At 40.9% G+C, this 13,808-nt stretch overlaps 1 protein-coding gene across 3 annotated transcripts in view; it reads left to right on the top strand.

Moving 5' to 3' along the window:
* Positions 1 to 13,808, top strand: part of LOC126293652 (ectopic P granules protein 5 homolog) — a 393,414-nt gene that overhangs the window by 144,723 nt on the left and 234,883 nt on the right. For all 3 annotated transcript variants that reach the window (XM_049986936.1, XM_049986934.1, XM_049986935.1), the window contains exons 15-16: positions 7,418 to 7,561; positions 13,497 to 13,674. In XM_049986936.1, the coding sequence (XP_049842893.1) occupies positions 7,418 to 7,561; positions 13,497 to 13,674 (322 nt within the window). The remainder of the gene's footprint in view (positions 1 to 7,417; positions 7,562 to 13,496; positions 13,675 to 13,808) is intronic.

The following is a 13,808-nucleotide window of genomic DNA, read 5'->3' as shown; positions in this document are numbered from 1 at the left end:
GTGGTGTCTGGCGGTGACACCACACTTGTTTTATCTCTTTCTCTCTTCTTCAGTGTCTGCTTTCACAGCCATGGAAAAAAAAGAAACACAACAAACTCCACATAAAGTACTTAACCAATATTTTCCTTGTAATTTTCAAATCTTTCCCAGCAGTCTTTTGACATCTTTGAGGTGTCAGATATTATGCCAGATATCAGTGTCATTCTTCCATGATATTCTGGTAATGTAATTTGTTATCCTTATCAGGTGCTGCCTGAAACTGTTTTTCATGTTGAATTGGTCCAGTACTTATATTTACGGCCTTTCCCTCCATGGCTGGTTCTAGGCGTTTCCTGTGCGGTCTGTGCCCACAGGACACATTCTTAGGTGCTCCATCCTTGTTCTGGTGCACCTGCTGGCACTTAGATGTTCCATTTTCAGTCCAGAGTAGTACTGGATGTTCTGTCTGTGGTCCCCACCCACTAGACACAATGTTTGGCATTCTGTCTTCATTCTGGTGTGCCAGGTGCTCTGCCTACACCATCAGTTCTTGTTTATGTGGAGTGCTTCTGCTGCCCCTGTTGCATTTTCAGCAATTCCAGTGCAGGATCCTACTGGGTTTGGTACACAGTGTCATGGTTCATCTGGTTTTCCATCACCTTTATGTCTCTAGACTCTATTAGAACAGCGTCCCAATATCTGGGGGTCTTTGCCAAATCCTCATTTCGTCATAGGTCATGGAATGATTGAGTGCTGGACAGTGCTCGGCAACAGTTGATTTAGTAGCCTTTCTTAGTCGTGTGTGCCTCTGATGTTCATTGCATCTGATGTCCACTCTCCTGGTTGTTAGGCCAATGTATGACACGCCACATTGGCAAGGTATATGATAAATTCCTGGTTTTTGTGGTCCTAGGTCATCTTTCACATTCTACAATAGTCTCCTGATCTCAGTAGGTGGATAGAATGCACACTTGGTAGGAAGCTTCCTGGCAGGAAGTTTCATATCAGTGCACACTCCACTGCAGAGTGAAAATCTCATTCTGCACACACTTGATGTTGGGGTCCCTGAGAATCCTGCTGACTTTGGTGCCAACAGACCTCGCATGGGGTAGATATACTGAAGTCTTTGTTTCATCTTGCCTTCTGAATCTCTCTGGCCATGTACCCATCCTTGCAGAATAGTGGCCATATATGTTCTGTTTCTGCTGCTAAGCTATCTACATGTGACAACGTGTGTGCCCTGTGGCCCAGTGTCTTCAGAACTCCATTCTTTTGTGGCGGGTTGTGACAGCTGCTGGCTTGCAGCAGAATGATGCTGACATGTGGCGGAATACCTGACACCTGAGAGAGCTCAACCTTTTCCTTAATTGCACCTCCATTTTGTAAACTTAAAAAGCATTTCTTTTTCTGGAGAGCTTGCTTTGAGATTCCACTTCTAGATCTTACTTAATTTTCACTCATCCAGTGATTAATTAGCTGGTTCTCAAATATATGTACTCTGCATCCTGTTCAGTCTGACTTTCTGTTGTTTTCACACATCTCCTTTGTCATGTACTCTTGTCACCTCAGTTTTCTGTGTGTTGATTTTCATTGTGCACTCTTGCAACTCTTCTTCACCTGTGGATAGTAATCTTTGAAGAGAGATTGTTTTATCTCCAAGCACTGCAATGTCATCAGCAAATCTGATGTAGTTGATAACGTTTCCTCCTCTGGTTATACCTCTGCTTACAGTATGTGTATTGATTAAGAATGCGTATGTGCAATGTATAACAAAAATTTTTCTCACCTTCTTCTTGTTATTTTCATCACTGGAGTCATTGTCCTTCTCATAAACATTACGAAGACTATCACTACCATGGTTTGATATATTTCCCTCAAACTGCCATAACTATTCTCATGTGAGACTTTAAGATTATATTTTGTGTGTGTTAGGCATGACCAACATTCTGCTGTCTGGAGGCCATCTTTACTTTCTTGTGTTATTGCTTTATCATCTGAAAATGTGTCTTAGATTTGTATGTTTATTTAATTCCTGGCTAACACTCTGATTTCCAGTTTTTAAAGACATCATCAATATAAATGTTGAAAAATATGATCATATAGGAGATCCATGTTTCACTCTATAATTGATTTATACCACACCTGGTCTAGGGGTAGTGTCGTTGATTAATAATCAAAATGTCTTCGGTCCTGGGTTCGATCCCTGCCACTGCCTAAATTTTGATAAATAATCAGCATTGGCGGCCGAAGACTTCCGGCATAAGAAGTCGGCCTCATTGTGCCAAAGGCCTTGTCAAACAGGGCGGAGGAGCGGATAGAGGTTCAGGGCACTCTCTTGTCCTAGGGGTGGGAAATTGCCCCTAAAGGCAGAAGAATCAGTAATGATCAATGACATGAGGATGCAGAAGGCAATGGAAACCACTGCATTCAAGACACATAACGTGTATCCACAAGACATGTGGCCTGTAGTTGAAGAAGTGTCATGATGATCTCTCCATTGGCAAAAGATTCCGGAATAGTCCCCCATTCGGATCTCCGGGAGGGGTCTGCCAAGGGGGAGGTTACCATGAGAAAAAGATTGAATAATCAACGAAAGGGTAATGTTCTACGAGTCGAGGCGTGGAATGTCAGAAGCTTGAACGTGGTAGGGAAACTAGAAAATCTGAAAAGGGAAATGCAAAGGCTCAATCTAGATATAGTAGTGGTCAGTGAAGTGAAGTGGAAGGAAGACAAGGATTTCTGGTCAGATGAGTATCGGGTAATATCAGCAGCAGCAGAAAATGGTATAACAGGTGTAGGATTCATTATGAATAGGAAGATAGGGCAGAGGGTGTGTTACTGTGAACAGTTCAGTGACCGGGTTGTTCTAATCAGAATCGACAGCAGACCAACACCGACAACGATAGTTCAAGTATACATGCTGATGTCGCAAGCTGAAGATGAACAGATAGAGAAAGTGTATGAGGATATTGAAAGGGTAATGCAGTATGTAAAGGGGGACGAAAACCTAATAGTCACGGGCGACTGGAATGCAGTTGTAGAAGAAAAGGTTACAGGAGAATTTGGGCTTGGGACAAGGAATGAAAGGGGAGAAAGACTAATTGAGTTCTGTAACAAGTTTCAGCTAGTAATAGCGAATACCCTGTTCAAGAATCACAAGAGGAGGAGGTATACTTGGAAAAGATGGGGAGATACGGGAAGATTTCAATTAGATTACATCATGGTCAGACAGAGATTCCGAAATCAGATACTGGATTGTAAGGCGTACCCAGGAGCAGGTATAGACTCAGATCACAATATAGTAGTGATGAAGAGTAGGCTCAAGTTCAAGACATTAGTCAGGAAGAATCAATACGCTAAGAAGTGGGATACGGAAGTACTAAGGAATGATGAGATACGTTTGGAGTTCTCTAACGCTATAGATACAGCAATAAGGAATAGCGCAGTAGGCAGCACAGTTGAAGAGGAATGGACATCTCTAAAAAGGGTCATCACAGAAGTTGGGAAGGAAAACATAGGTACAAAGAAGGTAGCTGCGAAGAAACCATGGGTAACAGAAGAAATACTTCAGTTGATTGATGAAAGGAGGAAGTACAAACATGTTCCGGGAAAATCAGGAATATAGAAATAAAAGTCGCTGAGGAATGAAATAGATAGGAAGTGCAGGGAAGCTAAGACAAAATGGCTGCAGGAAAAATGTGAAGACATTGAAAAAGATATGATTGTCGGAAGGTCAGACTCAGCATACAGGAAAGTCAAAACAACCTTTGGTGACATTAAAAGCAACGGCGGTAACATTAAGAGTGCAACGGGAATTCCACTGTTAAATGCAGAGGAGAGAGTAGATAGGTGGAAAGAATACTTTGAAAGCCTCTACGAGGGTGAATATTTGTCTGATGTGATAGAAGAAGAAACAGGAGTCGATTTAGAAGAGATAGGGGATCCAGTATTAGAATCGGAATTTAAAAGAGCTTTGGAGGACTTACTATCAAATAAGGCAGAAGGGATAGATAACATTCCATCAGAATTTCTAAAATCATTGGGGGAAGTGGCAACAAAACGACTATTCACGTTGGTGTGTAGAATATATGAGTCTGGCGACATACCATCTGACTTTTGGAAAAGCATCTTCTACACAATTCCAAAGACGGCAAGAGCTGACAAGTGCGAAAATTATTGCACAATCAACTTAACAGCTCATGCATCGAAGCTGCTTACAAGAATAATATACAGAAGAATAGAAAAGAACATTGAGAATGCGCTAGGTGATGACCAGTTTGGCTTTAGGAAAAGTAAAGGGACGAGAGAGGCAATTCTGACGTTACGGCTAATAATGGAAGCAAGGCTCAAGAAAAATCAAGACACGTTCGTAGGGTTTGTCGACCTGGAAAAAGCGTTCAACAATATAAATTGGTGCAAGCTGTTCAAGATTCTGAAAAAAGTAGGGTTAAGCTATAGGGAGAGATGGGTCATATACAATATGTACAACAACCAAGAGGGAATAATAAGAGTGGACAATCAAGAACGAAGTACTCGTATTAAGAAGGGTGTAAGACAAGGCTGTAGCCTTTCGCCCCTACTCTTCAGTCTGTACATGGAGGATGCAATGATGGAAATAAAAGAAAGGTTCAGGAGTGGAATTAAAATACAAGGTGAAAGGATATCAATGATACGATTCGCTGATGACATTGCTATCCTGAGTGAAAGTGAAGAAGAATTAAATGATCTGCTGAACGGAATGAACAGTCTAATGAGTACACAGTATGGTTTGAGAGTAAATCGGAGAAATATGAAGGTAATGAGAAGTAGTAGAAATGAGAACAGCGAGAAACTTAAGATCAGGATTGATGGTCACGAAGTCAATGAAGTCAAGGAATTCTGCTACCTAGGCAGTAAAATAACCAATGATGGACGGAGCAAGGAGGACATGAAAAGCAGACTCGCTATGGCAAAAAAGGCATTTCTGGCCAAGAGAAGTCTACTAATATCAAATACCGGCCTTAATTTGAGGAAGAAATCTCTGAGGATGTACGTCTGGAGTACATCTTTGTATGATAGTGAAACATGGACTGTGGGAAAACCGGAACAGAAGAGAATAGAAGCATTTGAGATGTGGTGCTATAGACGAATGTTGAAAATTAGGTGGACTGATAAGATAAGGAATGAGGAGGTTCTACGCAGAATTGGAGAGGAAAGGAATATGTGGAAAACACTGATAAGGAGAAGGGACAGGGGATGATAGGACATCTGCTAAGACATGAGGGAATGACTTCCATGGTACTAGAGGGAGCTGTAGAGGGCAAAAACTGTAGAGGAAGACAGAGATTGGAATACGTCAAGTAAATAATTGAGGACGTAGGTTGCAAGTGCTACTCTGAGATGAAGAGGTTAGCACAGGAAAGGAAATCGTGGCGGGCCGCATCAAATCAGGTAGACTGACAAAAAAAAAAAAAAAAAAAACAGCCTCACCTGTCATTCTTTCACCCCATATTTTACTCGTGTCCTTGATTTTGGTGGCTGAAAAATCCATTTGTTTTGTTGATCTGACTAATTGCTCTGTTGGTACACAGTGGGTACATGTCACAATCTTGTGTTCAATGGTTTGAGTGTTTGGCTAATTAGAGACCTCAGCGTACATTCCTTTGTGATGGGTAGTGATGGCTTGAGATGTGGAAACAGAGGTCAGTATGTTTAGATTTTATGTACACACCACAGGCAAGGGATCCGTCCATTCTTCTCGTAACCTGCAGTGGGCACAAGGACTCAAATTCAGCTGAAAATGGGGCTCTGATGTTAACAATTGCTCACAGCCTGATTTGAGACCAGGTAGCAAGCTCACACAAAGCTTCTGAAGATGACAATTGTAGGTCATGAAAATATTATTTCAAAATGGGGTTGTCAGTGTAACCAGGATGCTGAATATGTAAAGTCTGTCAACAAAGCCTAGGAAACCTCAAAAATCACTATGAGTGATTTATCTATCACCACCTCTCAAGACACAACTTATTCACATGTAGGAGTACTACACAAGTGATAATTGAGGAAATAATTACTAGTATAGAAAATTTTAAATTCATAGGTGTCCATGTTTATGAGAATATAAACTGGAAGAAAACAAATTTCTGAACTCCCAAAAAACTTAGTTCAGTTACATTTGCACTCCAAACCATTGAAAAGCTCGGTGGAGAGACATACCAGTTAAATAACATATTTTGTATATTTTTGCTCAATGAGTAATGTTTTCGGTTAACTCATCTTTAAACTTGCTGGAAGAATGATATGTAGTGCTCACTCACAATTGTCTTGTAGGTGTCTGTGTAAGGAATTAGACACTCTGACTACTGTTTCATGGTATATTTATTCATAAAGTTCATTGTAAATAATTCACTTCAGTTAGGAAGGAACAATGATATACATAATCAAAATACTAGAAATAAAAAAAATTCCGTACGTAACATTAAGGTTGTCTTTATCGCAAGAGGTGATGCAGAATGCTGGCACCAAAATTTTTGGTCACTTATGCATTGTGTAAAATATCTAGGTAAAAAATCTATGCCGCGCGGGATTAGCCAAGCGGTCTAAAGTGCTGCAGTCACGGACTGTGCGGTTGGTCCCAGTGGAGGTTCGAGTCCTCCCTCGGGCACGGGTGTGTGTGTTTGTCCTTAGGATAATTTAGGTTAAGTAGTGTGTAAGCTTAGGGACTGATGACCTCAGCAGTTAAGCCCCATAAGATTTCACATACATTTGAACATTTTTTTTTTAAAATCTACCCACCAAGTGGTGGTAGGGGAACACACCTTTAAAAAAAAAATTCGTTACATGAGAAAGCTTTCAGGGCCAGAGGCTCCTTCTTCCGACAGAAGGGTTGAAGAGGAAGGAAGAGGGGGTCAGGGTTCTGTGCGACTTTTCCGATCTCTACCCCTTTTGCTAAACCTCTCCAGTTGCCCTTCAACTCTTCTGCCAGAAGGAGGAGCCTATGGCTCTGAAAGCTTGCATACACAAAACTTTTTTTTTTTTTTGTGTGTCTTCTCCTGCCTCCACTTGATGAGTAGATTTTTTGTTTATCCAATTACCATATATATCTGACAGATAACAAAGTGAAGTTTGAAAACAAACTAGAAATGTTTCTTCTTGAAAACTTCTTCTGGCCCACAGAAGAATTTCTATTCATGTAATGTGTAGAATCAGTTGGGAGAAATTAAAATAAATAAATAAATGATCAGTGTGTATCAGTATTTACATATTAATGTGTATTATGAATGTAAAATGACTTGATGAATGTCATTGTGATTAATAGCACAAATGGCCCATGGAACATACAGCTAACTAACCAGATACACTCATCAGCAAACAAACTGAACTACAAAGTAGAAGGCATCTTGACAGTTTCAGTAGTATTTTGCTTACAGCTAATCAGTGTGCTGCTGTTGGGTTTCAGATACTCTGCCATTCTGATGTCACTCCTGACAGCAGATAGGACTTACATGAAGATGGCCAAGAACCTGATTGCCCCCGAGTTCCCTGGACCAGTGCTTAGGATGTTTGGGAACATGGTGCAGTGCCAGCTGGAGAACTACCGCAGGTATCCACTGCATTTATTTATTTCAGCTTTTTATTTTATATCGATTTTGTCAAACCTACATTTATAGCATCTCTAGATGTATAGAAAACTTATGACTGTGTTGACTGAACTAAACTATTTGAGCTTCCAGAGGTTGCAGAGACAAAATACGGGGAGCAAAAAGTTGTTTACAACACGGGTAGAATTCAGACTGCAGTTCCACTACCTGGTCACATTAGTATGACCATCTGTCAAAAGCTTTTGCAGCACAAACCACTGCGAGACATGCAGGAAAAATTTCAGTGAGGTTCTGGAACTTACCAACAAGAATGTGGAGCCTTGCCATCTCCTGTGCTGTGACCAGCTGCACTAGATTTCTCAGTGGAGAATCCATATTGTGAGCAACCGTATCGTGATGGCCCCACAAATTCTCAGTTGGGGTTAAGGCCAGGGACTTTGGTGGCCAGAGGAGTACAGTAAACTAGTGCTCTTTGAACCATGCGCAAGCACTGCAAGCTGTGTGACATGTTGTACTGTCCTGCTGGTAGATGCCTCTGTGCCAAGGAAAAGCAAACTGCATGTGCTAGTGGGCACGTTCCCCGAGGATAGATACGTACCTATGTTGAACCTCTGTGCCCTTCCGAATGATGAGATCGTGCAGAGAATTCCACAAAAACATTCCCCAAACCGTACCTGTTACAGGGTGTTTGCTTTTATACATTTCATGCCATACATGCCAACTGCCATCTGTCCAATGGATAAAGTATGATTCATCTGAAAAGGCGAAGAAAAGCAGTCAGCACGGGTGCGTGAACCAGGCACATGCTGCGGAGGCCCATATGCAGCAGTGATCACCGAACACTCATTGAGGAGACACTGTTGGTAGCCCCTTAGTTCATCAGGGCAGTCAGTTGTTCAATAATTGCACATCTGTTTGACCATACATATCCGCACAGCCATCATTCACCTCTGTCGTCTATGGCCCGTGGTGCACCAAAGTTGTCAACAGCGCCATTTTGGCATGCGGGGGTACCGTATTTACTCGAATCTAAGCCGCACCTGAAAAATGAGACTTGAAATAAAGGAAAAAAAATTCCAGATTCTAAGCTGCAACTGAAATTTGAGACTCGAAATTCAATGGGAGAGAAAAATTTTAGGCCGCACCTCCAAATCAAAACAAAGTTGGTCCATTGTAATATGAGACACAATTTAGGTCGAATGAATGACGATACACCTACAGTAGTTTGGCTCGAGTCGTGAGCTTAGCAGTTAAGCTATAGCAGGTAGCCATTACTATGCGTTAGGCACTCCGTCCGTATTTATACGGGTACCCTTCCTTTTTCAAGTGCTTTGTCTGTTTTGAATCGATTGCTTATTTTGCTTTGATCTGATAAGTGCCGTTTTCTTTGTTATAGGTGTTTACGTCTTTCTAAGCTGAAAATGCATTCTTGTACTGTGTCATGCATTGTTTGTCGCATTCTGATAGTGCGTTTTTATGGCCTGTCGCCACTCGTGGCACGGCTTGCTTTTGTACACGTTACTGCCGCTTACAATTAAAAAAAGAGAGAGGAATCGTCTCATTAGTGAAACAATGGCAAGAGACTGCTATTTGTTGTTACTTATACTGCTACCATCTTTGATAATGATCAACAAGAACCAAATGATAGACTGCATATGATAGAACATGTTCTGACCGAGAGTCGGGTAAAAATTTTTCTCCGTTTGAAAATGTTTCTTTAGTACATCAAATTCTGCACAGAAACTAGAGTCATCTTAGATTTAAAAATTTAGTCAGTTGCCGTGCTTCATTTCTGACTGTATCGCTATTAGGCATAAGATTAATACGAAAATAAACATGAGACGATACGCATATTATTACGCGTTTGCTGTTGTCTCACTCTAGTTTCGTAGTTTATTAGGCAGACAGGATTTAAATGAGATAGCAGCAAACACGAAAGAATACATGGCAAAATGTTTATATTCATATTATTCTTATGGTGAAGAGAATACTGCATGTGATTCACATTTCATCAGGTTCCTATTAGCAACCATCTCTTTTCACAGGTAGTAAAAAATTCAGAACATAGATGTGGCCATATTGACAAAGATCCCAAACAGTCTTGCCAGTTGGATTTTGGTAGTACATTGAAATTCTGTTAGATTTGAAGATGAACAATACGGAATTTGTATTTACTTCGTTGGATAATGTATGAAAATGCAGTGGTCGAAACTCGGGGCAGAGAAAAAAAAAGCTTGTCTTCCACCTTTTTTTTAAATTTATTTACTGACACAGAGGTTTTTTTTCACCAGTATTTATCTTTGTGCCTACAAAGCGTGCCTGTGTAGCGCTACGTGTATTTGACGGCAGAAGTTAGTTGTGACGGCAACTGTCGACATTTTTCAGAACTTCCGCTTGCTTTGCACTCGATTCTAAGCTGCAGGTGGTTTTTTGGATTACAAAAAACTGGGAAAAAAGTGTGGCTTAGATTCGAGTAAATACGGTATGTTGATCCTTTGTGCCCTTCCGAATGATGAGATCGTGTAGAGAATGCCACAAAAACATTCCCCAAACCATACCTGTTACATGGCATTTGCTTTTATACATTTCATGCCATACATGCCAACTGCCATCTGTCCAATGGATAAAATATGATTCATCTGAAAAGGCGAAGAAAAGCAGTCAGTACGGGTGCGTGAATCAGGTGCATGCTGCGGAGGCCCATATGCAGCAGTGTTCACCGAACACTCATTGAGGAGACACTGTTGGTAGTCCCTTAGTTCATTAGGGCAGTCAGTTGTTCAATAATTGCACATCTGTTTGACCATACACATCTGCACAGCCATCATTCACCTTTGTCGTCTATGGCACGTGGTGCACCAAAGTTGTCAACAGCGCCATTTTGGCATGTGGGGTATACTTCAACTGCTGTGCCACACAAACAGTTTAGAGACTTAGCCATTTTAGAAATGCTTTCACCCACAGCCCAAAAGCCGATGATAATGTCTTTTGGAATGTCAGATAAATCGCTCCATTTTCACACTGCGACAACGACCACTGTTTTCTGTGCCCCTCCGACACGCTTTATGCATCCTTCACTGCCAGTGTTACCACCTACCATATGTCGGTGGTTATGGCTTGTTGACATTGAACATAGTTGGTGGTCACATTAATGTATTGGACTGTGTGTAAGAGTCGAAGGATGAGAAAGGGGAGCAGTGTTTAAGAAGGGAGTGAGACACGGTTGTAATCTGTTGCTGATGTTCTTCAAATCTGTATACTGAACAAGCAGTAAAGCAAACCGAGAATAAATTTGGTACTGGAATTAAAGTGGCAGCAGACTTGAAACATCAGTTGGACGGAGTAAATATTGTCTCGAAAAGGGGGGTATGTGGTGGTTAACAACAGAATCAAAACAACCATAATGGAGTGCAATTGAGTTAAATCATGAAGTGCTGAGGGAATTGGTTAATACCGCATTTACTTGAATCAAAGCCGCACATTTTTTTCCAGTTTTTGTAATCCAAAAAATCGCCTGCGTCTTAGAATCGAGTGCAAAGTAAGCGGAAATTCTGAAAAATATTGGTAGGAGCCGCCACAATTAACTTCTGATGTCAAATATATGTAATGCTATACAGGCATGCTTTGCAGGCACAAAGATAAATAATGGCGCCAAAACCTCTGCGTCAGTAAATAAATTAAAAAAAAAAAAAGGTGGAATACGAGCTTTTTGCTCCGCCCTGAGTTTTGACCACTGCTTTTTCATACATTAGCCAACGAAGTAAATACAAATTCCGTATTGTTCATCTTTGAATGTAGCAGCCTTTCAATGTACTACAAAAATCCGACTGGCAAGACGGGGATGGTTGTCAATATGGCCAACTCTACGTTTTGAATTTTTTCCTACCTATGACAAGAGATGGTTGCTAATAGGAACCTGACGAAATGTGAATCACATGCAGTATTCTCTTCACCATAAGAATAATATCAATGTAAACATTTTTCCATGTATTCCTTCATGTTTTGTGCTGTCTCATTTAAATCCTGTCTGCCTAATAAACTACGAAACTAGAGTGAGGCAACAGCAAACGCAGAAGAATATCATATCGTGTCATGTTTATATTCATATTATTCTTATGCTTAATGGTGATACAGTCAGAATTGTAGCATGGCAACTGACTAGATTTTAAAATCTAAGATGACTCTAATTTCTGTGCAGAATGTTATGTACTAAAGAGGTGTCTGCAAAGATTTTCAAACAGGGAAAAATTTTTGCTAAACTTTCGTTCAGAACATCTATCATACACAGTCTAGTATTTGGTTCTTGTTGATCATTATCAAAGATGGTAGCAGTGTAAGTAACAACAAATAGCAGTCTCTTGCCATTGTTTCGCTAATGAGACCTTTCCTCTCTCTCTCTCTCTCTCTCTCTCTCTCTCTCTCTCTCTCTCTCTCTCTCTCTCTCTCTATATATATATATATATATATATATATATATATATATATATATATATATTAAAAACAAAGATTCCAAGACTTACCAAGCGGGAAAGCGCCGGCAGACAGGCACATGAACAAAACACACAAACACACACACAGAATTACGAGCTTTCGCAACTGGCAGTTGCTTCGTCAGGAAGGAAGGAAGGAGAGGGAAAAATGAAAGGATGTGGGTTTTAAGGGAGAGGGTAAGGAGTCATTCCAATCCCGGGAGCGGAAAGACTTCCCTTTCCACTCCCGGGATTGGAATGACTCCTTACCCTCTCCCTTAAAACCCACATCCTTTCATTTTTCCCTCTCCTTCCTTCCTTCCTGACGAAGCAACTGCCAGTTGCGAAAGCTCGTAATTCTGTGTGTGTGTTTGTGTGTTTTGTTCATGTGCCTGTCTGCCGGCGCTTTCCCGCTTGGTAAGTCTTGGAATCTTTGTTTTTAATATATTTTTCCCATGTGGAAGTTTCTTTATTTATATATATATATATATATATATATATATATATATATATATATATATATATAAAAAATAAAGATTCCAAGACTTACCAAGCGGGAAAGCGCCGGCAGACAGGCACATGAACAAAACACACAAACACACACACAGAATTCTGTGTGTGTGTTTGTGTGTTTTGTTCGTGTGTGTTTTGTTCATGTGCCTGTCTGCCGGCGCTTTCCCGCTTGGTAAGTCTTGGAATCTTTATTTTTAATATATTTTTCCCATGTGGAAGTTTCTTTCTGTTTTATTTATATATATATATATATATATATATATATATATATATATATATATATATATATATAATTTTAAGCGGCGGTAGCATGCACAAAAGCAAGCCGTGCCGTGAACGGCGACTTGTCGTAAACACTCATCATCAGAATGCGACATACAATGCACGACACAGTACAATAATGCATTTTGAGCTTAGAATGACGGAAACACCTATAACAAAGAGAACGGCACTTATCAGATCAAAGAAAAATAAGCAATTGATTCAAACCAGACGAAGCACGTGAAAAAGGAAGCGTATCCGTATAAATACGGACGGAGTGCCTGACGCATAGCAATGACTACCTGGTAAAGCTTAAATGCTAAGGTTACCACACGAACCAAACTACTGTAGCTGTATCGTCATTTATTCGACCTAAATTGTGTCTCATATTACAATGGACCAACTTTGTTTCGGTTTGAAGGTGCAGTCTAAACCTTTCTCTCCCCTTGAATGTTGAGTCTCAAATTTCAAGTGCGGCTTAGATTCGGGAAATTTTGTTTCCCCGTGATTTCGAGTCACATTTTTCAGGTGCGGCTTAGATTCAAGTGCGGCTAAGATTGGAGTAAATATGGTATATCAGGCTGTAAAAGGAGTGGATGTCCTCAGTTCCAGAGGAAGCTATCTCGTACTCACGTACAGTGACAGCTTGCAAGCTTGCAGCACTACACATTGAGGTCATTCCTTTCTTACACAGGTACAGCCTGGCGAGCCCCCGGGAACTGGTGCGGCTGTGGCTGCTGAGCATGGCACAGCTCCCGGACTGGACGCGGGAGTCGGGTGCCGTGTACGTGGCCGACATCGTTCTACGCTGCGCCTTCTTCTACCCGGATGCCCGCGATGTGGCCGTCGGCATTCTGGCTGATCTACACCAGGTGTGTTCCACAGATGTAGTCTTCTGTCTTCATCAGGGGCATAGATTTGACCAGGAGTGCACCCAAGCAGTGTTTTTGGACCTCTTGTGTTCTCCATTTACATAAAACATTTGTCCAATATGATGGGCCACAAT

This window comes from Schistocerca gregaria, chromosome 10 (assembly GCF_023897955.1).
Source record: "Schistocerca gregaria isolate iqSchGreg1 chromosome 10, iqSchGreg1.2, whole genome shotgun sequence".
NCBI classification, from domain to species: Eukaryota; Metazoa; Arthropoda; class Insecta; order Orthoptera; family Acrididae; genus Schistocerca; species Schistocerca gregaria.
The sequence above is the reverse complement of the archived record's forward strand: the minus strand, read 5'-3'. Positions and strand labels throughout refer to the sequence as shown.